At 36.1% G+C, this 26,724-nt stretch overlaps 1 protein-coding gene across 3 annotated transcripts in view; it reads left to right on the top strand.

Moving 5' to 3' along the window:
* LOC109096435 (netrin-1) overlaps positions 1–26,598 on the top strand; it is a 56,534-nt gene extending 29,936 nt beyond the window's left edge. For 2 of the 3 annotated variants that reach the window (XM_042758161.1, XM_042758160.1), the window contains 5 exons: positions 2,458–2,646; positions 11,100–11,249; positions 13,059–13,112; positions 20,555–20,629; positions 25,269–26,598. In XM_042758161.1, coding sequence (XP_042614095.1) covers positions 2,458–2,646; positions 11,100–11,249; positions 13,059–13,112; positions 20,555–20,629; positions 25,269–25,597 — 797 coding nt within the window. In that variant the 3' untranslated portion in view covers positions 25,598–26,598. The remainder of the gene's footprint in view (positions 1–2,457; positions 2,647–11,099; positions 11,250–13,058; positions 13,113–20,554; positions 20,630–25,268) is intronic. The other variant, XM_042758162.1, reaches the window with a different exon arrangement.
* The last annotated feature ends 126 nt before the right edge of the window (positions 26,599–26,724 follow it).

The raw sequence follows: 26,724 nt of genomic DNA, 5'->3' as shown, positions 1-26,724 counted from the left end.
AAGTTCACGAAGTTTGTAGAAATTTAAAGAAGCTGGAAGCTGCATAGTGGATTGCATTTGCCTTGTTAGCAAAAGTGAATAATCCATAGCTAGAGGGTAGGAAGGATCAGTTTCCACTGGGATTCAAACAAGCAGGCAGAATTAATACCAACAGTATGCCTGTTTGAAAGCAAACAAGCCGTGCATGGAGTAAGTTTGAAGAGAAGACACTTCTGAGACAGGCCAAATTATCATTCTTTATGTCCTGCAGGCATCTTGAAAAACCTATTCCAAGTTGATTTTTTTTTTTTTTTGGCAGCAAGTGGAAAATCTGTGGATATGAGCCAAGAGTATTTTAGGTGATACTAAGTCGAGTTAAAAAAATGAAGAAAAAAAACAAAAACAAAAAAAACACTTTTCCAAGATGACATTGTACACAAGTGACCAGCAAACAGATTAAGTGTCGAAATCAGGATCAAAATCTCTGATTGTTTCTTGAAATCAGAAGGTGCAAAATAATTAGAAAGGAATATATGGCCCTGCAAAGCAAAACTTGGTAACTACACATTTTGTCGTATGATAATTAAAAATTTGGACAGCAATTAAATTACCACATGACCAATTATTTGCAAACAACATGTCTTTATATTTTTACTTTTTTAAAACACTGTATAAGTGGATCGCAAAGTTCATCATATTTGGCGGTTCTTGGCATTAAAAAGTACGGGACTATTTTCATTAAAACAAAGTGTGAAAAATTATAGACAATAAATAAATAAAAATGCCCTCTCATCAAGATGCTTATTTTTTCATGATGTCTCCTAGCATAAGACCAAATAAACACTCAGTTGAAGTTGCTCAGAGGATGTGCATCAGTTATGCCTTGCCAACAGTTGTCTGCACTTGAACAGCCCAAAGCATTTTGGTAGGAGGGTTGGGATTTATCCCTGAATAATACATAAGGAGGGGCCACACCAATGTCTCACCCAGGCTTAATGAAAGAGAACATGTCTGCACACAAATCAGTCATGAATAAACATCAGACAGTAATTAAACTTGGTGGCAGAAACTTTATTCATTAGTAAACAAGCAGGAACACAGCTTCCTGTGCATGGTGGAGACTGGGAACGGAATGGTAATTGGAGGCCTTGTCTGATATTGTTTGGCATCATTGGGAAAGAGCAGGCCTGGTCAGAGACAAAGCTCAGAAGCTGACCTCATTATCAGAAGTTAATTCCCTGGCACTTAATTTGCTGCAGTTGGTGAAGACATAGCTGTCAAACTGAGGCTTGTATCTCTACTGCATAATGATTAAAGAACTTCTCTTAATTCTTGATTTAGATGTCTCACAAGTGGCACGTGGAGTGCCTACAGGTGGTACTCATAAATATTACAGAAATATTTGTATAATTTATATATATATATATATATATATATATATATATATAATATAGCTCTGTGTGTCTAAATCTCTAGTAGCTTAACCAGAAAATAATGTTTATCTGAAAATGTGCATGTGGTTTGGTAAAATTAGTTAATCTAAATTTATTTTATTCAAATCAATATTGGCATTTATCTCTGACTAAAGTAACAACAACAAAATGTAATATTTTACTTATTTCACCAATAATATTTATGTGTTTGAATATTGGATATACACTAACACTCAAAAGTTAAGCCAGTAAGTTTATTATTATTTTATTTTTATTTTTGAAAGAAATTAATACTTTTATTCAGCAAGGATGCATTAAATTGATACAAAGTTACAATAAAGACAATTTCAATGTTACAAAGATTTCTATTTCAAATAAATGCTGTTCTTTTAAACTTTCTATTCATCAAAGAATCAAAAGCAGCACACATACTTTAACACTGAAATTATGCAAAATGTTACTTAACCAAATCAGCATCTTAGAATGATTTCTAAAGCATCATGTGACATTGAAGACTGGAGTAATGGCTGCATAAAATTCAGCTTTGCCATCACAAGAAGAAATCGCTTTTTTAAAACATATTAAAAAAAAAAAAAAAAACTGTTATTTTAAATTGTTAAAATAATTTGCAATATTAGTGTTCTTCTGTATTTTTTGCTCAAATAAATGCAGCCTTGATGAGTGTGAGAATGAAAAATTAAAAAATCTTACCAACCCCAAAGTTTTAAATGCATTGCTATCCTTTCTAAATATTATATTGTGTTGTTTTGCCCTTTCATACTGCTGATGGTTTAAACACTATATATATATATATATATATATATATATATATATATATATATATATATATATAATTTTTTTTTTTAATTCATGTAGCATTATGCCCGAGTTGCTCAAACCATATGGAAAAAAAGGGACACTTTATGTGACTACTTGGTGTTTGGATATTCTTATGTACTTGGCTTGAAATGTTTGAGAGCCACTGTGACAGAGGATATGCTGTTTAAACAAATGCATCTTCTGTTTTTTTTTTCCTTTTCCGCAGCCTGCAATTGTAACCTTCATGCGAGGCGCTGTCGTTTCAACATGGAGCTTTACAAACTCTCCGGGAGGAAAAGCGGAGGAGTCTGTCTGAACTGCCGCCACAATACGGCAGGTCGCCACTGCCACTACTGCAAGGAGGGCTACTACAGAGACATGTCTAAGCCCATCTCTCACAGAAAGGCCTGCAAAGGTATGAAGGGTACTGAATCTAAACACCATGGGCAAAAAGGGTGACTGGGTTTGGTCTTAAGGGCCCAAAGTCTGCAACTTATCACTTGATGCATCCTTAGGAAAGCAGAAAACACTAAGGCTAAGTGATTAGCCGGCTGTTTCCTACACAAAGAAATTCACATAGTACCACAAAGGAACCAATTATATGAGCCGGTGACTATTCTTAATGCGTTACCCCTCAAATGAAGGAGTCAGCAGGTCCGAAGGAAGAATTCTCACATTCCTGTGCTCCTCCACCCCCATGAGTCTCTGTCAGCATGCAGCCCAAGGACAGGGATGGGGGTTGGGGAGGGGTGGAGGAGGAAGGTTACATCTTTCTGAGTTATTGGGATTCATTTGGGGGATGGTTTAACAATACAAGTCAAACAAACAGAGCAGAGGTGTGAACTGATCCTTGTTACAGGTCAGATGAGTGAGAGGAATTGAGGTTGGGGGAGGACGGACAGGAAGAGGAGATACGCAGGAGGGAATAAGCAAGCAGCTTTCCACAGGTGTGCAACTGGCTGGCGACAGCACACTTACCTGGGAGCTGTCCAGAAGAAAAGAGAGAAAAAAGGACAGGCTATTCTCACCTAACTTTGCCGTAGGGCAAGAGGACAGGAGCAAAAGCTTTGTGCAAACAAGCCCCCCGTCACACCTTAGCATATCCTTATAACAAGGTCCATTCTGCTGCTGTCCATGACGGCTTAGGATCATTTACTTCCAGCTTTAGCTCTGGGTAAAATATTAGGTCTGTGCTGAAAGTTAAAGGCTCTGTTTTCCCAAACAGATAAATAGGTAAATAAATAAAAGCATCCATCAAATTGACAATGAAAACGGTAGGGAATGTTTTTGCATCATGTGAGAATGTTACACTTGAAGGCATGCATGAGTTCTCATTTACAACATCCACACAACAAAGCAATTAACCTCATTCCTGCTGTTATATAGAAGCAGTTTAGGTTGTAAAGATGTTTGATTTATATATAGCTTTAAACTAAATTAGAAAAACAACAACATATTTGAATGTGAAATTTAGACATGAAATTTAACACAAATAATTTTGTGGCATAGTTTAGTTTGAATTTACATTTTTTTAAATGAAATTTTAGACATGGCATATAATATTTTTTGTGGAATATTTTATAGTTTTGAAATATTTTTAATTAAAAAATATATATTTATCAAATTTTATGGCATAATTTTAGTTTTGAAGTTTGTAAATTTAACCAATTTAACTGTTTTTGTGGTGTATTTTATATATTAGTATAAACTATAGTATAAACAGCATATTTTTTAAATAAAATAACACCTTATCTGGTTGATTTAGGCATACAGTTTTCATGCAAAATCAAACATATTTAATTCATGTAAAAGTGTGTTGTCTTTTAGTTCTCAGACTACAGATCACATTCCACCTGATGAATATGAAACAGATTAATGAGCATATAATAATATTCTCTGCATGGAAAGGCATTACAAGAATGCATAACCTAACCAACATATCCATTTTACCATACTCCAGACTGACATTTAGCCCTCTCTGGGCTCTCGCTTGATTCTCCTGTCGAGGTGGAATGCAAACAGACATTCATCATCTGACTGTGTGTTCCGCTAACCCCCATGCTATGTGTCTTAGTGAGGGAAGAGAACTTCTTTTTGTTTTCACTTCCTTTCTCCTGTGGACAAGACTTGATTCTTTCAGCATCCCATTACTCTCATCGGTGAGGTTTGCTCTGTTGGGATATGTTGGCTGGTCCAATGATGCATTTGAGAATTTTGTACACACTTTCATAATACAGTGTGCAAAAGTAAAAATCTGAAAATGCCAAAGGTCAGCTGTGAGCATGAATATGTTGATTTAAAGAGAAATATTTTGAGATAGAAACTCTTATCAGATTCACAGGATGTGACAGTCAAGCTGGCATTAGATCACTCTTCTGTTTAATTTTTTTCTGCTTTTGAAAGCCTTCTGTAATTAAAATCAAGGGTGAATAATCCTGCAGGTCTCTGATGACCCTGGGCCTCTTTTCTAAAGTTTTATTAAAATGATCTGCTTTGCTTGGAAAGTTAATGAACTCTTCTGTTTCCCTGAGATTTGAGACAGAGGCCATGGAGGATTTCCCAGGCACTTGGAAATTAGGGTCAACAAACCAAATGGAATTCACTAATGGTTCAAGGAAAACTTTGAAAAGAATAACAGACTAAAAATAGCCATTATACCCTTTAGATTGTTAAAGAATTAGTAATAAACTTTTCAAAATATTCATGTACTACTATGAAAGATGTATTAATGGATGAAATATTGGGGACGAATCAATTCTGGATCAAAAATGCATCATTGTGACCCACAACCATTGAGAACTTTTTTTTTTTTTAATGCATACACTTCGTTGTAAGAGAGATTTACTGCAATTCTTGCAAACTTTTGGATTTAACTGAAAATTCCCAGTGCTGAATGTTTGCTGTTGCTTTCATCCATTTGCATGATTTTGTCTGTCTCTGTACATTTCTCATTGCTTTCATTCTTTCGCAACAGTCATCCATATTTGTTATGTTTTTGGTCAAGTCATTTATCTTCAGGTTCAACTGCCTTTTGTGTTATTTTATGCTAGGAACATTTATCAGCACTGCTAGCATCATCACAATAGGCGCAAGCTCATTATTATACTGTTTATATGTATATATATATATATATATATATATATATATATATATATATATATGTGAGTATTCTAATATTTTACTTACTTGGATATTTAAGTCGGTTCACTCTGGGTCTCCTACTCTTGATGTTTAAACACAGGAAAACACTGGCACTTTTCAAATGAGAAAAAGACCTGGTGTTAATCTCAGCTGACTGCATCAAATCAAATGTTGCTTCATTTTAAATTGTTCTGAAAACACAGTTAGAGACCTTAATGTAATTACAATCAAACACTGTCCAAGTTATACAGCTGTATTAGATTACATCAAAACAGATGTATAAAAAAGGATGTGTGTGTAATTATAGAAAGGTGACAAATGATATGAAGCATGATATTCAATTCCCGCCAAAGAAAACATTTTCACAAGCTAAATATGTGATGTATTGCAAGTTAATGAAAATAGGTGCAAGTATGTTGTAATATAAAGCACCTAACTCCCCTCATGCTCATTAATTTGATGTGTTCACCACATGCTTTCTCTTTTTCTTTTGACTAGTCCTCACACTCTTAATCAGAGCAATGAAATAGTGGCAACTAAAACTATAACAATTTACTTCAGGAGAAACAATTACGGTATGTTCTGCCCTCGTGCAGAGCTTCAAATCAGAGGCTCCCTGTTTCATGTTCAACATAATATGTGTCTTCTAGAAGGGAATGTTAACCCAAACTTTTTCTTAACATTTACTCACCCTCATGCCATTCTAAACCTATATGTAACCCTGGACCACAAAACTTCGTAAGTGTAAATTTTTCGAAACTGAGATTTATACATCATCTGAAAGCTGAATAAATAAGCTTTTCATTGATGTAGGATAGGATAGGACTATATTTGGCTGAGATACAACTATTTGAAAATCTGGAATCTGAGGGTGCAAAAAAAAAAAAAAAAATCTAAATACTGCGAAAATCTCCTTTGAAGTTGTCCAAATGAATTCTTAACAATGTATAGAACTAACCAAAAATTAAGTTTTGATATATTTATGGTAGGAAATGTACAAAATATCTTCATGGAACATGATCTTTACCTAATATCCTAATGATTTTTGGCATAAAAGAAAAATTTATAATTTTTACCCATACAATGTTTTTTGGCTATTGCTACAAATATACCCCGGCAACTTAAGATTGGTTTTGTGGTCCAGGGTCACATATGACTTTATTTCTTATGTTAAACAAGAAAGAAGATATTTTTAAGAATGTTGGTAACCAAACCATGTGTTTTATGCCCACAAATGACTGGTAGAACCACCCAACAGGTGAACTAAACTAAATAAAAATGTCAAACATCAAATTTATTTTGGTTACACTTTATTTTAAGGTCCAATTCTTACTAAACCATTAACTACGACTTTTGCCTTAATAAACTCCTAATTTGCTGCTTATTAATAGTTAGTGAGGTAGTTGTTAAGTTTATGTATTGGGTAAGATTACAAATGTAGAATATGGTCATGCGGAATATGTGCTTTATAAGTACAAAAAACAGCCATTTTGTTAATAATAAGCATGCTAATAAGCAACTAGTTAATAGAGAGTATTGGTCCCTGTACTAAATAGTTACACTTATTTTATATTTACTGTAAAGTTATATATCAAAAAACACTTGTTCAATTGGGCAACTGGAACATTCCCTTTAAGATACATAAAGAATGATGTGCTTTTTGATGTGATGTGCTGCCGCACTCTGTTAGGTTAGAACTTCTATGAAACTTCAAACATCTGATTTGTGGCTTCACCCTTCATAAACCACACTGTAAACACACAAAGTGAAGGCAGCTTTGCTTTGCAAGGTGCATCTTGTTTTTCTCTTTGAGTTGTTTGCTCCATAAGATTCATTTATTCTTAGGAAACATTTGCTTCATCATTTCTCCTGCCCACTGGAGTGAGTGACTCCTTTGAAGATTTGATTTGTTAAATGAGCCATTTCATTTTAATACAGTAAACCACACTTAGATCATGTAAGTGAGTGGCGCTCTGCAAACTGTCAGCCACACCGGACCGTTGTCACCCCATTGGGTGGGCTGTTAATTATTCAGACATTTTTGGTTAGCTTGGAATCTTGGTTCAGTATTATATGAATGTTTCAGTTTATATGGATTGCTAAGAACTAGCAAGCTAAAGAGAATGACATCAGTCTCTGATGGGATCCCAGGCAGCAAAACTTTTGCCAGTCAATCTAATTGTGCCTTCAATGTGTGGTTGCCATGGGTTTATATACAAATAGACAAAATAAAAGGCTCATTTTCTCCCCATCCTCATTAGGGTTCTGGGAAAAGCCAAGAAAGTTAGTACTGAGTATGCTAGTAGAGATTATGCTTGAAGTGAGAGCTGTGTAGTGTCTGTGGTCACACTATTACCCCTTTCACTTGAACATGTGTCTTGCATTGTCACAAAACTGTACTATTATTAACTACAAATAACCTCTTCTGTTGGGGATTTGAAAATATTGTTTTACATTACCTCACTTTTCTCATTAGATTAAAAAAAACTACTTCTTTTGTGGCTGGCTTCAATTAGATGAGAATGTAGTGCATAAAAAGGACAACTTTGCAAAACGTTTGTTGACAAAAAGACATGGTGCTTGGAGTGACATTCATTATTTCATCAAATGATAATGCTAATGCTCGCTATTGTGGAAAAACGAAGAAGAAAAGAAGAATATTTGTCTCAAAACACCCTAACATGAATTTAAGCAAAAACAGACACTCAAAAGATATCAGAAAAAAAACACTCAGCGGTGTTTATAGTGAAGTTGCTCTCATTTTTTCTTCCCTTTATTAGCTTCAGAGCAGAAACTAAGCACTACAATACTGAGCCTGGGCTGAGCTGGCCGTCCTCCAACAACACACAAATTACCCCACCGACTCTCAACATGATGTTTTTAATGGAGGAGAGGAGCTCAGACTTCAAACAGCAGCTTTATGGTAAACTATTGGCAGGGATCTAAACTTCTCACATTGTGCAATCTACTCTAGTAAAGCTGCCGCATGCAGATCCCTTTCAAATGGATTAAATGCTCTCATCAATCACTCAATTTTTGGCCTTTTCTTTCTTTCTTTTTCTTCGATAAATGTACATATATATTATATGTATATAAATGTACATAATGCTCCAATAATGCTCTAAAAATGACAAAAAACTCCATGAAAGTCCATACTTAAAAAAAAAAAAAAAAACTGAAAGTATGAAAGTATAATTGTTTAGAAAAGTGGAAGTGGAGTGACCGGATATTCTTTAAAAAGTCACCTTTTGTTTTCCACAGAAAAAAAAAAAAAAGAAGTTCATACAGGTTTGAAATGACATTATGGTGAGTAAATAACAGAAGAAATTAATTTTTGGTTCTTATTAGGTTGTCTGTGAAATCAGAAAAAAAAAAAAAAAAAACTTCAGGCTCGTATATTGATAAACTCTCAGCTTGGTACTTCTTTTACCAGGGACATGGCAGTGTTGAGAGTGAGTGGATGAGGAGGAGAGGAAACAGTAGATCCATATCTACGTCAGGAATCTGGTGTAGTGCCACTTCACTGCTAAGTGGACAACCACTTAAACACTCTCCAGACAGGCTCTTATCAGACAGCAGAAGCTCAAATGTTTGAGAGACATACACCTGCACTCCATGTGTTTTACGTTAATTTATCTGATTTGGACAGTTGTTGGGGAGATGCCATTTTCTCCAAGAAAATTATTTTCTGTAAAGTACCATTGTACTGTAACCTTTTTTTTATTTTTAAGGCTTACGTTCCAATAAATTCTTATGGTAATCAATATTATGCCAAATATGCTGCTCATTAAACCTAACTTTTACCGAACCTAGATTATTGCTTGAGCAGGCAACCACTGCAACGAGATCAATGAGTCATGAGTAAATATATATATAATAGGGGTGTCCCCGACTAAGGATTTTCATAGTCGGAATTTTTGAATCTTGTTTATATTCGACTGATAGTCGAATCATATGTTTGAAGGACAGTAGTTATTAATGTTCTGCATTTCTGTTTTGAATTATGCGTGCTTTAGATGACCAGTAGAGTGACGCATTTGATAGCAAGTTTTCAATCAATGGGATTAAACTCATCATTTCATATAGAATATGCTTCATTATTTATACGACATAACGTTAATATTAGGACTTATAGCCTATCTGAAAAAAGCGCCCGAATGCACATAAACGTATCTGCGTAGTTCTAAATGAATAATATATATATATTTATCTATTTATACATATATATTGCAGCCGACACCTCAGCATTTAGTTCTTTTTAAGACTCTTGATCATCCATTTCCACAAAGACAGAAAATCATTTCTGAAAATGACCTGTGCCGCATTTAAGGGTGTGAAGCTGTTTCATTTATTAGGAATTAGTCAGCTGAGCTGTTTATTGAATCTTTAGGGCGTTTTAATGCACATTTATAACGAGAAACAAAATGTGGCAATTTTCTACATAATGACAACTTCAAAGACAAGACATAAACTTGGCTTTAATGACAAGAGAGTGACAAGCGACAAGAGACAGACATGCAGGGAGTGGCTGTCTCTCTGCACCGTTCCAGCCGTGGGACTGGAACCTCACTTCAATGCTCTAAGCACAGACTTAAAAGAAATAAAGTTTAAGCACAACTCTCTGTGCTTCATTACTCATACAAATATATGAGCCAATTTACAATAAACATTTGACAGTGTATCACTTCTACAGTGCTGGTGGGGGAAATATTAAGTAAGTAGCATTGGCCTCTTTGCGAAAGTAACTTTAATGTAACCACCCATGGTGGGAATTTAAGAAAATGGACTTGAAAGGAGTTTTGACACAAAGGCAATACAATTAGTTCACAAGCTTTAAGAAGCGGAGAGAGACGCTGAGCCATATGTTAGAGAAAGACCTCCCAAGAGAAAGGAAATGTGACAGACATTATTGGCACAAGCACAATATGGAAACATATTTTAAGGAAATGTGTTTGTTACAGATATTTTTTAGATATAATAGATACTTAGATGTTTTTGCCAATTTGAATATTTATCATAATACAGTGGTTCCAAAGGAATAGTAAAGGATTCCTTTCTTGCAAAATAATTCACAAGAAAAAGAGTATGTTTTGTGTTGATTAAAGACAAAAAAGACAAAAAAACAGTTTTTGCTTAGAAAATATATAGCAAAATATATAGAAAAATATTAGCAAAATATTACTAGTTGATATGACACCTGTGTTAACTCTAGAAAAATCACATATAAAAAAATATAAAAATGTCTCAAATGTGAAGTAAATTCTGAAAAAAAAAAGCAGCTTTCAGATATCAGGTTTGACATTTTTTCAGTTTTATATTTTTAGCGAGTACATTGACATTTTTAAGGTAGACTTGAGTGTCCAGAAATGTCCAGATACATTTAGGGGCTGTATCTGGTGTGCCCTGTCTTTGTGTGTTTATGGTTGGAGTTAAATGCATACCGAGGAATAAAAGATATTCTCAAGCCACTCCTTCTGTAAAATCATTGACTATCATACAGAAGTTTTGTGTTTTGAATTTGTATGTATATGTGCATGCTCTTGTCACGAGACTGGTCACCACTTTTACAAAACACAATGCGTTTTTCAACTGCTTCACCAATCCTCACCCTCTTATTTCCCCAGACTTGGGCCCTTAAAGCTACTTTTATAGTTTATCTGTGCTTTTTGTATGTATGTACTGTTTGTATGTGCTTTTCTTTTATCTCTTTTCTTCTGTTCCTCACAGCCTGTGATTGCCATCCTGTGGGGGCCGCGGGCAAAACCTGTAACCAAACCACAGGCCAATGCCCCTGTAAAGACGGTGTGACGGGTATCACATGCAACCGTTGTGCTAAAGGCTACCAGCAGAGCCGATCACCTATTGCCCCCTGCATAAGTATGTGGATCACTCAATGTCAAGATCTCTATTTTTTTTCCACTTCAATCCCCAATGAGCCAATGCACTTACAAATGTTTCTGTCCATGGATTGCTTGAAATATTGAGCTGAAACTCTTCTAAAGGACTGTAGGATCTATTTCTTATGGCCAAACATGAAAATCGCCATTTATGAACAGTCACAGAGGAAAGACTTTGAAACCATGTCTTGTTAAGGTCATTCCACAGGATTATCACCTGCTATTCTTTCAATTCTGTTTTCTTTACTTCATGGACCAAATCAGTGAAATAATGTCATTTTAAGAGTCTTAAGATTGCTTTTAAAGATCACAGAAGTTTAAAAGTATCTTCACTGCATGGTAATGAATGAAGCAAATATATTAACCATCACTGGTGTTTGCATTTGAAGTCAAACTGTTTAATTGGTGCTTTTGTCGATGAAACAACGCTTGGATATTTGGAAAAAAAGAAATAGCTCTGGAGAATTTTCTGGTGGGGAGTTTAGCAGATTTGCAGTAAATTCAACCTATAACTTTTTGGAATCATATATCTTTGATTTTCCTGCGAAAATCACAAGCACTGATGTGTGAAACTTGGAAAGGTGGACACTGTGGTAACTGAACTGAACATATTTAGTTTCTCTCATAATTGTGAAATAACTAATTTTTATTCTAATAGCCCATTTGGATAAATTTAAGCAGCATCTGAATCCATGCCAAGCTCAGTTTAACATGAGGAAGTCTTGGCTACACATGCTATTATGTCCTCTTATGGTTCCTGAAGACCATAAATCATTAGGATTCAAATATTTGAACTCATTCCCATGATCACCAAGCGGAGCCCAAGATGTGTAGTGTTGATATAGGAAGTAAGACCACCACAGTGTACAGTGCCCATAATCTTTGGTAGCTGTAGTAATATCTGTAGAACTCTAAATTAAAGCACTCGATATGGCATGTGTGCTTTTGTCCAAAGCCTAAAAGATTAAATACTGTGTTTTGAATTATTTTACGATTTGATATGTCATGCAAAATAAGTAACATTACAGAGTGATATTATTTAAGCCTTGTTTACTGGCCAAAGCACCATAAAAGCAACAAAAACATATTTTGGCTCTGCGCAATTTCTTAGGGTCACAGTTCAACAAGAGCATAAAAACAATTTTGAACCCCACCACACGATGAAGATCATTCATGATTTATTTTATTTTATTTTTTAAATCAGAAGACTTGATTCTTTCTTCCTTCAAATGGCTCTTTTTTTGCATGCTTGTCCACCAGCTCCACAGAGCACATGAGCACTCTTATCAACTTCTTCATATTACTCTCAGTACGCTCAATCTGTTTCAGTCCTCTTTTTGTTCTGTCCTCACGGCAGTAACTCCCTTTTCTTCTTGAATATTTATGTTCCAATATAGCAAAAGACTATTCTTATTTTTTTACCACTTTTATGAATTCAATCACATTGTTGAAAAGGTCTTTCATCACAAATGGCTTCACTGAGTGTAAACTTCCCTCCATTCGTGAAATGGTCATGGAAGGAAGAATGAAAGAATCAAGTCTTGGACATGTATCTCACTGTTTTTCATAACAGCAAAAGAGTAATTGAGCAAATCGTATGCCCTTTTGTGAACCAAGGTTTTGCAAATGGATTTCTAATGTTAAACCAGTATCTTCAGAGTTTAAATTGTTCAAATTAGTGGCAATAAATTGTCTGTATAATCTAATATTTATTTTTATATTTATCCTAAAATGTAGTTATTGTTTAACTTGAATTATTTTGCTAACTGTGCTCTCTTTTTTGGAACAGAAATTCCTATTGCTCCACCAACTACCACTGCAAGCAGCACAGTGGGACCTTCAGGTTAGTTAACTGATCTTAGTCTCATATGAAAAGAATATTGTTTAAGCAAGAATACATCTGATGTCAGAAACTACAGGAGATCTTCGACTAAATTGCTCACTATTCAAAAATGCTAGCGGTTTATAAAGGTTCCTTTAAAATCATGTTTGGATAGGCCACTTATATGGGTCTTATAGTGATGATTGAGAACTTGTTTTTATTGGGGGCTCATTCTTTATTGATTCACTGATTTTAAGTTATTTTCTTATTTTTGAGTGGGATTTGATTCTCCCTCAACTCATTATGGAAGAGGAACTGCAGAAAATCTTTTTAGGGGGATCTATTTTTAGTTACATCCCTTGACATGTTCGTTCTTGCCGCAGATGTTTTATAAATACGTCTAAAAGTAAACAGAATGTCAGATTTAACTTCCATGCCTGCCAAATGATTTCATTTAGCATCAGACAGTAAAACACTGTCTGCAAATATACAAATGCTTCCCTAAAATTTCTTGCAATTACAGACTAAGTGTCTCCTGATCAGATGTTTAATTTCTTCTGTTTTCTTCCCTGAGCCATCAGTTTCCTTTTTTTTTTCTCAACATGCTTTAGTTTGCCCATATGGAAAAGAATTTTGTTGAAGAAATATTCGTCATTCTCACAGACAGAGGAATTCTAGCGTGCTAGAAATCTTTGCAGCTGTTGGTTGATCGTCACAGACCTCTAATGCTTTACTGACAGATAAGATTGACAGCAGAGCTGCTGGTATTCTCTCTCTCGTGGACCTCATTTCATTCTTCTCTGGGATATTTTCTCTACCCCCATATTTTTCTTCTGCTGTCTTTTATTCTCTCTACATTTCTTCTTCCTTTGTCCTAAAATACCGACTCACTCTCACTAGCCCATATGAAACCAGTTCTGTGTTTCATGGTAGTTTGGCTCTTGCCAAATGTCAGAACTGCACTGTGAAAATGGACTTTCTTTAATGGACTATCAATGATTTGAGATAGAGGGTGTTATGACCCATGCTAAATAAACAAATAGGCAAAGTGGTGGGAAAAGTTTAAACCATTTACCACAATGTGTTTCCATTTGTCATGGCCTGACCCTAAAGCATATGGCAGCACATGTGTAAAACTAAACTTTCATTGTGCTTGACTTATTTTTATTTATTTATTTTTTTAAAGAAAAAGCTGAAGCAGTGCTGAAAAATAATAATAATAATAATAATAATAATATATACTGTATATTTTATATTAATATGAAAAAAATTATGTATTAATTATTATTTTTTATTTATTTATTTTTGTCACCATTGTTTATCTGATAGAAATACTAAAACTGGTACAATGTAGACATTATGTTTTTTTTTTATATTACTAAAATGCAAGCTATGCAAGCTGCATTATGCCTGTCTCTGTTGTTGTAGAGAAGAAAGAGAGAACAATTATTAAAGGGGTCATATGACATTGTTATAAAGAACATTATTTGGTATAATGAAAAGTGTTTATGTGGTTAAAAAAACACATTATTTTCCACATACTGTACATTATTGTTTCTCCTCTATGCCCTGCCTTTTCTTTTATACAAATCTCATCGTTCTGAAAAGCGAGGTGTGCTCTGATTGGCCAGCTATCCAGTGCATTGTGATTGGCCAAATACCTCAAGCGTGTAACAGAAATGTTACACTCCTTACCATACTGTGATGCGCGACGAGACAAAACCAATAAAGCCCATTTCAAACTAAGCATTTGTTGCATCCAGTGGGGATATAATTACAGATTATAATGACTTATACTGTCTTTTTACGCATTGTGTTGCATCGCACCACATAAACATAAAACCATGTCTGCATTTGTGATTGGAAAAACGACAAACAAGTGCTACTCTACACTGCTTAAAACTCGCGTTGAATCATCAGTGGCAAATTTATATAATCAAATCTATATTTTCAAAATATGAAAATGTACTTAAAGGCTGTGAGTCAACATTATTTGTCAGAACACTGGCATTGTATGCTACTCTAAAATGTGTTGCACACATCTGAATGTTTGGGTTGAACTGTTCTGGAACAGTGTTGTAAATACAACTTAACCACTGATTTCTAGTTGTGTCCTCTTTTGGAAGACCAAACAAAGTAGTTTCGTTTTCACAATGAAACACACAGTGTCTCCACGACATGGTGGCGGCAGCAGCAATACTACAGTGAGAATAAAAGTTTCTCCTTCTTTCTTTGCGTAGACATGTGGGGGTAGACATGTTTGGGGGGGGTTAAGGAGGACGTGGACGAGTCTTAACTTTTATTAAGAATATCTCTTTGGGCTTGAGACTTTAGTCTTTGCAACTTTAGGGATCTTATCTATTCATAAACAGCTTGTAACACTCCAAAGAAAAAGGAAAATTTGAAATTGCATCATATGACCCCTTAAAACGATATAATTTGTTTATATGTAATATTCATATAAAAATAATTATTCATATTTTTATTTATTTGTTTGATTTGTCACCACCATTTGTCACATTTTAGCTGTTTCTTTTTTTACGGAAATGCTAATACGATGCAGCTATCATGTTTGTTTGCTTTCTTGTTGTTTTTTGTTTTTGTATGACAAATCAGAAATAATTTCTGAAGTATAATAAAGGTGAAATTAATTAAATTGTCAGAAAATGTATGAAATACACCCTTTCTAATCACTTATATCTAATCTTTTCTAATCAGTTATATTTCAAAATCAACATATTTTTAAAAACGTAATTTATTTGCAAAGATGGCATGACCTTTAATTCAGTCTATGGGGGTGCCGCTGATTTTGAGCCCTTAAAACGCTCGACCCATCTGGTTTTGAGAGCAACCCTCCATGAAAAGAGCAGCATTCCAAATCAAGCTGATGGAGAGGTGGAGCACAAGAGAGACATATTTAAGTGGCCCCATCAAAATGGACGCTGTAGACCACCCACAAATCCTGCTATGGGACCGCATACATTATACCTTCACTCTGGGCCCAAAACTCACCTCAGGATAGCGCAATACGGCAGAAAAATATGACCTCATCCAATAGATGATTGCAAACAGATGTTCTTATCAGGGCACCTCCACCCTTCTCTTTAGCAGTTGCCCACTTGGACGGAGAAAAACTGCAAATGAGAGAGAGACAGAGAGAGAACCTCTACGTCTCCCCACTTAGGGTGGGGCAGGCAGCTGTGTAGCAGGTGTCTATGAGAATGAAATAGGGGAATGGCAGGAGGACAGAAGGAAAGTCGAGGGAGGAGAGGAGAAGAAGGATATTAATATGTCTTCAGCACTGCCACATGGAGAGGAGGAATGCATTGCGAATACCTCTGATTGCTCGGCTCAGACAAAACACATATTGTGTGGCAAGGTCATGCATGGTGTGAGTCACCACTCCCAAAACCCCTGCATAATCCCTCAGACGCACACTCATCTATGACTGACTGATGTCTCTACAAACCTGCATTAGGAGATCAGCGCCTGTTGTTTTTACAGTCATTATTTGCATGGATGTGTAGATCCATTCAATTTCACATAACCAGTTAAAAAGATAAGTCTGTATTTACTCACCCTCATGTTGTTTCAAATGTATATTATTATCTTAAAAAAAAGAAGTTTTTTTTTTTAAATAAAATGAATGTGATTAGGACCTGGAACCGTCAAACTCCAAAAATGGCAATAAGCACTATGACTACTGTATGTGCATTATAATAGATTTGTTTGTAAATAGTTTTGCATGAAAAACAAACTGTAATCACCAAAAACTGGCCTTTCTATCCCCAGTCCCTCCAGGATTTTGCGATTCTGCGATTTTGCGATTCTGCGATCACTGAATTTATCGCGAAATCAAGCAAACTCCGCAATTTTCGCAAAAGCGTGCACATTTTCATAATTGCCACAGATTTTCCGCACATTTTGGGCTTAGATGCGTCCCGTGACATGTCATCCCGTGTCATCGCAACATGCATTCAGTCAAAGAAAGGTTGTTTCTCAGTTCCAAAAATGGAATTAACAGCCTTGCATTTTCATCATGGCCGATTTACAAGAGCTACATTGGATAAACAAACTGAAAGCGGAACAAATCTGCGCTACTCGTTTGGGCTACATGGTGGTGATTTGTGTTTATTGAACAATGTATTGAACACCACCACCAAAAGTTAATTTTATCTGCATCTCAACTACCCAGACAGCACAAGTACATCTGTAAGACGCCTGCTAAAGATCTGGTAAACATCTGCTGTGCATTCTGATAAATGTCTCAGAAGCAGTTTTACATGCATTCTAATAAATGTCTATTTGACATCTGACAGGAAACATCTTAGAGACATATTGCAGATGAGCAAGCACTCTTAAAAATACATCTTGCATATGTAAATGCAGACATCAAATAGATATCTCCGAGATGTACATGTGCGATTAGGGTGAGTGCTTTACTGTCAGGTGCTGGTGCCACCTTCTGTGAGAACTCAATGGCACTGGTGCTGGTGTCCTCAAATGTTAGTCTGGAGCCCTACAATGATTCTCAAAGTCTGAAAAGTCATAACAGTGTTAGAAGAATGTTGTCTGTGGTATATTTTCACTACAAAAAAATAAGAAACGCCACAAATATTACCGCAAATTTTGAGAAAGCCACAGCAAAATCAGTAATTTTAATCCTGGAGGGATTGGTATATACATAACTTAACAATGAGACAGTAGTTTTGTCCGATGTGAACACAAACAGACCCCAACCATGCCTTTTTTCTGACAGGAAAGAATGTCATACAGTGACACAAGGGTGAGTAAATAATGACAGAATTTTCATTTTTAGGTGAACTACCCCTTTAACACTGTCACCCTTTTAAGACCAAATGGCCCCATAGAATTCAACGAGGCTTCTAGTGATCATGAAAGGAATGAACAAAAAAGGGGAGTGAGAGATAGAGGGAGGGAAAGCGAGAATTGGAGAGAGACAGGAAGAGAGTGAATAGTGTTGAATCAGTGTCTCATCAGGAATGCAAAGCTCTTGTCTAATTTAAAGCTGGTCTCTCCTATCTTCAATTTCGCATTGTCAGATGTCGAGTGTTTTGGCAATGGTCCCCACACATCTCTGGGTTTCATTTACAGTAATGAAGTTGATTTCTACCCATTCTCTCCCCATTAGAGCGATGCTACCGTGACCAAAACAAACCCTGAATTAAAACTGCACGCGCTGTCTGGTCTGTTTCTTTAAACCATTGTCAGAGTATGGGAGACAGCTATTTTTCTCTTAAAGTCCTGAATGGAATGAAAGAAAGACAGAAAACGAGAAGGATATTTTGAGAAGTTGAGAGGGAAGGAGAAAAAAAGCAGTTCCCTTTGGAATAGACCCAGCTTGCCCATTGAGTCCCTGCCCCAGTGGGAGCTTGGGGCTCTGGCTATAATCTAATTACATGCTTTATTTGCAGCAATTTGTTTCTCAATCAGTCTCATTCGCACAGAGAAAGCCTTCCCACTGTGCGTTCATTCACACCACATTTTTACAGTTCTCAGACCTGAGATGCGCCCATTAGCATTGTCCATTCCATCAGAGGTTCGACTGGAAACAGACCTCAGGTCAGCTTTAAGATCTTTTTGCTAACAACAGAGTACAGTGTCTGGCCGTCTTCAAGTGCCAAAAGACCCAGCAGGTTAGATTGTCAGTGTTAGATGTCAAGGCTTTTCAGAAGTGCTGAGTGAAGCTGAATAGCACAGACTCATTAGGCGAAAAGTTGTTCTACGCTGAATCTCCAGACCAACAACTTCCCTCGACATCTAGCGACGGAGAGAATTCATCCACAAATGTTTCCCCACAGGGGTCCTCACAGTCAGCATGTAACCGGTGCCCTCCACTCATTCTTCAATGTCAAACAAGCCTCACATTCAAACTTACACGCAGCTTTCTTTTACTCACTGGCACCGCTAACAGCGCCACTGGACGTGGTGCCAAAATCTCTCGTACACAGCTTTCGCTTGAAAAGACGGCAGGAAAAACATCCATTAAGGTGACACTGGTCTCTGTGGGAGCATCATGATGGGACGGCAAGCTAACCCTACTTCCCCTAACTCAAGAGGGGGCACAATGAGTACATTTGTCCTTGCTGCGGGGGACGAGATGTTTAAATAGGAATCTCAGGGTGCTCATCACCTCCTTAAAGGAGAGCTAATGAGAAATGATGGCTTTCAAAGGGAAGTATCGTGATGGCATTAAACAGGGTTATAGGAAAACAAAGCAGTTGCTCTACAGTCTTCATTTAAATGCAAATGAGGCTGCCACACTATGGACTCTCAATTTCATTTCGGTTACAGTTTCTCTGCCATTTCAAATCTACAGTGTGCACGGTTTGACTCGCCCAACCCCACCTCGGAGTCCCTCGTGCAACCACTTCGGGGCGACTACTTTCACGGGCATTTTTTTCTGATTCGTTCGTTGCCTGGGCAACCTCATTCACACAGAGAGAATAGCGAGTCCAAAAGAAAGTAAAAGGCAGGCATGGAGCGAGGGTCGGTCGAAACAATGAAGTTTGTTCATATGCAGGCGAGCTGAAAGGTTTTTTTTTCTCCCCCTCCTCCGTCTTCTCAGTCCATCCATCCACTGAAAGAAGGCCATGACAGTGTGTGGGGCGTAAGGGGAACGACAAGAGAAATCTTCTCTATTTAAACATCTGCATGCTCAAAAGAGGTGTTTTTTAATGAATTAATCATGTTCGTGTACAGCAACTGAAGGCGCATCTTGCTTTTGGTTTAGTTCTTTATCTGAATTTGCTAAAATAGTACTGCAATCGTAACCAAATCTCTTGCACTTCTTGGCTGAAACGCCACGTTTCTTCTTTATTTTTTACACACAACAAGCTTTTTAAACGCTTTATGTGCTGCTAATTTCCCCCCTGACCTCCCTTTGTGCTCGGACAACCCTTGCCCCCCACCCTGAGTGCCGAACCAATAAATGCAAAAGATTGAAATGGTCTTCAGGGGTTGCGATGGGGGAGGGCGGCATTGGGACAGACGTACAGGGTGAGTTGAAAGGACCGGGAGGGAGGAGTCGTGATTCAAAAAGCCCTAATCAGGCCCATCATGGCACTGACAGTGGAGACAAGGGTGAGAAATTAGCATGGAGCTGGAAAAAAAATATAAAAAATTCACTGGGTGGCACAATACGCTTGGCCTCAGAGAGCTCCCATCAGAGCAGGGGAGGGTCCAGACATCCAGAGAGCAGAACGAGAGGGACCTTTTGTCTCCTGCTTTTCTAAGGAGCAAAAGACACTTTGCTGAATGCCTCACAAGCACTATTACAGCCTCACAATTAAACTGGGCAGATGGGTGTCACAACAGGCCAGGGGCGTTAGGATAGATGTGTAGTTTGCAGAAGTGTCTCTTTTTTTGACAATGTTCCCTCTTTTACATTCTTTAATTGTGTTGTTTTGCCCTTCCTTTCTTCTTTTAACTTCCAAATTTAGACTGTGAATCCTACTGCAAGGCTTCCAAAGGAAAGCTGAAGATCAATATGAAGAAGTACTGCAAGAAAGATTACGGTGAGTGAGAAAAGTGCACACAACACCGTACCGCACTCCCACATTTATGCAGGTGGCTCAAATCCTTGCCCTCGACAACATTTTTATTCTTTGTCTAAAGCCGAATTCCCTCGAGCCCTCTCAGTGTTGGTATATTGTAGTGATGGCTTACTTGGGGCTTTCAAGAAGAAAGTCAAAGGATCAAACAGGAGGAAAGGCTATCAGTGAGGGGTTTAGTGGAGGCTGCGTTGACGGACAGCCCAGCAGGTATTTGAGCCCAAAGCGGATCAAGCTATGGCAGTGTGACGGGCAGAAGGGACCGGAGTGCTCACAGATATCCTCATTAAGGGAAGTGCATGTCCCTGTCCTGCATTCCTCGGGGCAGCAGGCCCTCTCTTGTCCATGAAAAGGAGCAGATGTGCATCCCCTCTCCTACAGAGGTGGGCCGTTTCATCAGTCAAGCGAGACCCTGTGGAACTTAAAGAGCTTAGCAGATTTAATGACAGCCAGAGCATTTCAACAGCTCTTTTGATTCATTTCAGGAAGCATATGTCATTTATTAATGGGGAATAAAACACGATATAGATGATATGAGTATAGGTATAATTGTAATATTTTTGAACATTCAAAAAAAAAAAAAAAAAAAAACATTTTGCCTTGATCTTTGACATAGTTATTATATTGGTCAATTAAGATTGTCCACAAAAAAATAAAAAAAAAAAATAAAAAAAATAAAAACATTTGACAAGAAATGAAATGTTATCTTTGTATTAACGTTTGTTTCCTATGGTTTTTAAAAAAATATATCATTTTCAAGAAAAGTTTTAATTTTAATGACTAAAATTAAATTTTTAATAAGTAATATTTTCCTCACACACTGAATAGATGTGAGGGTACACATATTAATCGTAAATATATCTTCAATATGAAGTTTTTACATATATTGTGGATTATTCATTTAGAAATATCATTATGTTTTGGAGAAATCTTAGCATATGACACTTTACAAACTGAACTTCCTACTTCTTCATGTTGGTTGCACAACATTATTTTGTTTTTTAAGCATTAATAAGCATTACAGGTTTTTTTTTATCCCCAGAAAATAATAAATAAATAAATAAATAAAATAAAACTTGTGTTTTGATAAGACTTTTGTTCTGTTACATTCTGTTACAATACATTTATAACAGGAATTCTTTATGATATCAGGAAAGTTGCATCACCCTGATGATTTTTACTTTATGCTCCCCAAAATATCAACATTTATTTTAATTTATAAAAAAATAAAAAAATAAAATACTCATCATAGAAGAGGCTTATTAAACTACACAAAGTGCTTTTATAATTAATGGACAGGCTGTGTATTTGTAAAGATGGTATGTGATAAATGTAACAATAATTGAAAACTGCGTTTCACCTAAAGACGTGATACATAAAAGGAACTGTGGCCTTGAAGAACAATTTTATACATTATATATAGTAATAATTATATAGTAAGCGTTTATGCTCAATAGGCCTCTCAAAAAATCAGTTATACTGGAGGTAAAGAAACAGAGGATCCCTGCAGTGTAGAGAGGAGGTCTGGCACACATTGCAAGCCGCATCTCAATGCCATCACCTCCTGCAGACAGGCTTTGCATGTTCTCCTTTCTACATCGCCATTACTCATTTAAGACTCATTTAAGAATTTATCCAGATAATATGGTCCCCTGCTGACTTCAATTTACAGTCGTCCTCAGTTATGGAGAGCTGGCCAGCTCCCTCTTTACACAAAAGTGAACCACCTAGGATAAACTCCCACATTCTGAGCATTAAACCTAATCCACTTTCCTTCTGCCTTCTCGAGCATCAGGGGGGCTTTATGCTACAGCAGCATGGGGGGAAATGGCTGGAAATGGTATTGAACTTGAAGATGGAGTCATCTAAAAGACTTATAGGGAATCGGGTCTTTTGTGGCATGATATTTACAGCCTTGTGTCTCACTGGCACATTACCCATAAAACACCACAGGAATCCTGAGCACAGCTGGGCCAATTCCAGTTCCAACCACTGGATAAATGACTTCCACCTATCCAAATGGTGACAGTGACAAGGTTTATGCATTTGATTTCATTTGTGATGATTTTTTGGTGTAAGTAAAGGAATAAACAAAAAATCTGTCATCATTTACAATGCTCACCCTCATGTTGTTCCAAAACTCTATGAATTTCATTTTTTCTGTAGAACACAAAAGGTGAATTTCTGATGAAAATCCTGGCAAGTTAATAAGACTTAAACTCAAAAATTTTATGCTTTCTGAAGTCATATAACAATTAAGAGTGGGGAACTGATCAAAATTTGGTCTTTCCTGGTAACCTTCTTCTCCAGTAAGCTGTGAACTAGGGCTGTGCAATTAATTGAATTTCTAATCGCGATTACAATTATGGATGCCGCAATTATGTAATCGTTCAAAGCAGCAATTAATCATTCAAAGTCCACTTGTTATTCTGCATGCTTAAGATATGTTTTTTTTTCTTTCTACATGTTATCTTAAGGGTTTACCATTGTTTTAGTTTTAGTATAACATTATAATACCATTCATATTTTTACTTAAAAAAAATAAAAAATAATAATTTAAAGAAACCAATCCTATGTATATTTGACATCTGATGCTTAATATAGAAATGCACTAAAGGTTTTTTTAGTTAGAGTGTTTTCAGCTTGTTTATTTTCATATAAAAGTATGGCATGCAGTTGCATCAAACATCATTCAGTGTAAATTGTGATAATCGTAATTAATAATCACAATTACAATTTCAAGGGAATAATCAACAATTATGATTTTTGTCATAATCGTGCAGCCCTTGTGTGAACTGCTGTGAATCACTGAGGAAGTGAGCTTGAGAGACAGAAGGTGCTATTCTAGAACAAATCATTCAGGACGGTCGGGTGAACTGCATTAAGCATTTCGTTGAAAAGATCAGACCCAAAAGAATGAGTAGCTCATGAATTGCACATTGCCGGTCTCATAGGAACAAGCTAAGGAGAGCTAGACTGGATATCAAGAATTTTAGTTTAACAGTTTAAAATTTCACTTTTACTTCCACAAAGTTATTGCTTGGCATCAGACAATTTGGAATATTATTAACAAATCATATAAACCACTTAAAGTCAATCATTTACTTTCATTATATGGAAGAGAACCTCAATAGTATTCTTCAAAAATCTTTGTTCCACAGTAGAAACAAAGTCATACAGTTTTGAAACAACATGACAGAATTTCTTGTTTCTATCGTTTCTTTTTTTTCCCTCTTTTATTTAACTTAAAACACAACTGAAGCATTTGGTCTGTTCTAATCTACTTTTTATTTTTTTTTTATTTTTTTTTTGTTATTAAAGAACTTTGGAAATCCTGGCACCTGATACACATGAGAAGTTTAAACTTAGTCTAGTGGGAAGCTGTGTGGCGCAAGTTATAAACAAATTCCTGTAAATGTGAAAAGGGATCCTTGTAATGGTAATTAAGGAAACTTGTGAAAAATGTGAATTCTAGCCTTAAAATACTGAGGAAAGTATGTAAAGAGACAGATACATAGATAAATAAATCACCAGCCATTACCCGGCATGATACAGCCTCAGTCAAGCGCAAAGCATTAAGCAGACTAAATTAAATCTTCCTGTTTTGCTGGTCTTTTTGTCAACGTCACCTTACAAAGCACCTTGAAGGTTATTAATAATGAAAGGGGAACAGCATGAGTCTACAGGCAGTTTAAGCAGATTTTGAGGATTCACACTTGCAAGGAATCTCAAACTGTGGCGAGGTTTAAGTTACATGATTTATTTGAAAGCACTTTAAACTGAAGGCTGACCTGCATTGCTGAGGCAACTGAGACTATACAAATGACTTAATCAGAATCAGATCCAGACTCTGAACACGCAGCAGAACTATCATTTCAGTCCTGGCTGTTCATTTAGGCACACAGCACATTTAGGCACATTTAACGGCACAGCGTGTGTATATGTATTTATGCAGCAAAGATTTTAGGATAAAATTTACATATGCAGTGGATTTCAAAAGTCTAAGAAAAACAGCAATTTAAAATGTAATTTAAACCTGGAAATTAACAGACAAAAATGTAGGAATTTTAACAATTTTAAAACAACGGCAGTAACAAAAAAGGGATTAAAAGTTAAAAAGAAGAAATAGTTTAGACTTATAGATCTAGGTCACTAATCAAGACCAAATACTAAAGAATTCTGAAATTAACATTTTTCAGTTCAACTTTTGTGCTGATAATATAATTTGTAATAAAAACATTTGTATTAAAAGAAAAACACTAGTTGTCTCAGACTTTCAGGCCTCATTATGTATATAAAAGAACACGTACAATTATATGTTGTGCAAATGGCCAAATTTAAAGGTTAAACATTTTTAACCTTTTTTTTTTTTTGGTTCACAGATTAATTTAAGTGTTCCTGCTATATTACAGATGAGTTTTAAAAAGTACAAAAATATTCCATGTACAGTAGTTTCTCAATTCATATTGTCTAAAGCAGTTAATGTTTTTAAAGTTTTGAATTAAATGAAGTAATTTCAAACACCACGAGACACTGCTGAAACTGCTGTATTAATACAGGAAAAGTAGCTAATTCTGTTTCACATTTTCTGTTATTCTACCAGCTGTTCAGGTCCACATCCTAAAGGCAGAAAAAGCCGGCGAGTGGTGGAAGTTCACCGTCAACATCATCTCTGTCTACAAACAGGGTGAAAGCCGAATCCGCAGAGGAGATCAGTTTTTGTGGGTCAGAGCAAAGGATGTAGCCTGCAAGTGCCCGAAGATCAAGCCCGGAAAAAAGTACCTGCTGCTAGGCAACGATGAGGATTCCCCTGGACAGAGCGGTGTGGTGGCAGACAAGGGCAGTCTGGTCATTCAGTGGAGGGACACTTGGGCTCGAAGACTACGGAAGTTTCAGCAGCGGGAGAAGAAAGGAAAATGCAAGAAAGCATAGTGAGGGGGAAAAGGAAAGAGGTTGCCATCAAGAGCTGGACAGAGAAACAACAGACGAGTGGCAGATGAAAAGATGATAAGGGAAAGTTAGAGAAGAAACAAGAGGGACTGAACATCGCTGCTTTGAATAAAGGCATGAAGAGAATTTTAACTTTTCTTTTTTTATATATATATATGAACGTGTGAAGGAGTTCACGATGCAGTTTTCATTTCTTATTTGTTTCCTTCAAGATTTGTTTGCTGTTTGCCAATTTTGCACCTGTGTCCAGCATAAAGAAAGGTATTTTATGTTTAATGGCTTTCGGATCCATTTTGGACCATTTCAGTCTGGTTGAGAATCAGATTAAGCCATATTTAATATTCTAAAAACAACCTGGGGATTGAGGATCGATACATCAGAAATCTAAAAAACATTTTTTAGAGCAAAATAAATAAATAAATAAAAAGTAATAGTTCTTAAGCATGCCTCTTCGTTACAAAAAAATAAAACATTTTTATTAATGAGCTTTAGCGTTAAAAAATTCATCTGCTCTAACTTATGCATAATTAATAATGGCATCATTTCAGAAATGTCAAAATTCTGTTTTCGGTAGGAATTTTTAATATGACAGATATCAAAACTAATTTGCTCTTCTTAAGCCAATTTAAAATATTCTTTTTTTCAAGGTCTGAAAAGTATTTTAAAAAGTATCACTTTGTAAAAACGCGCATGAAAAACACCCAATTTTATGCATACATTTGTGCATATTGTTTTTCTAATTATTCATTCAATTATTGTTGCAATTTTCGATGAGCGAATGAAACAGAATGAAAAGGACAACACATAAAAGCTCTTGTACAGTGTAACACGTATATACTAATCTTTGAAGACTGGTGCTGCTGGGTTTTAGCCAGATCACGACAGACGCTGAAACTGTCCCAGCAAATGTACAACAAAAGCAAATTAAGGTTTCTGTTCAATGCACATGTTTCTGACTGCCTTTTTGTTGGGGGTGGCCCAAAGTTCACTAATTCAAAGGTTAAAGAACCATCTAACAATTGCTGAAAAGAAGCTTTGTACATTTTTTAAGTAGCACCCATTCTCTTCAACAGAGACAGATATTTGGTAGAATTGTTATTATTATTGTA

The sequence above is a fragment of the Cyprinus carpio genome, chromosome A6 (assembly GCF_018340385.1).
Source record: "Cyprinus carpio isolate SPL01 chromosome A6, ASM1834038v1, whole genome shotgun sequence".
Classification (NCBI taxonomy): domain Eukaryota; kingdom Metazoa; phylum Chordata; class Actinopteri; order Cypriniformes; family Cyprinidae; genus Cyprinus; species Cyprinus carpio.
The sequence above is the reverse complement of the archived record's forward strand: the minus strand, read 5'-3'. Positions and strand labels throughout refer to the sequence as shown.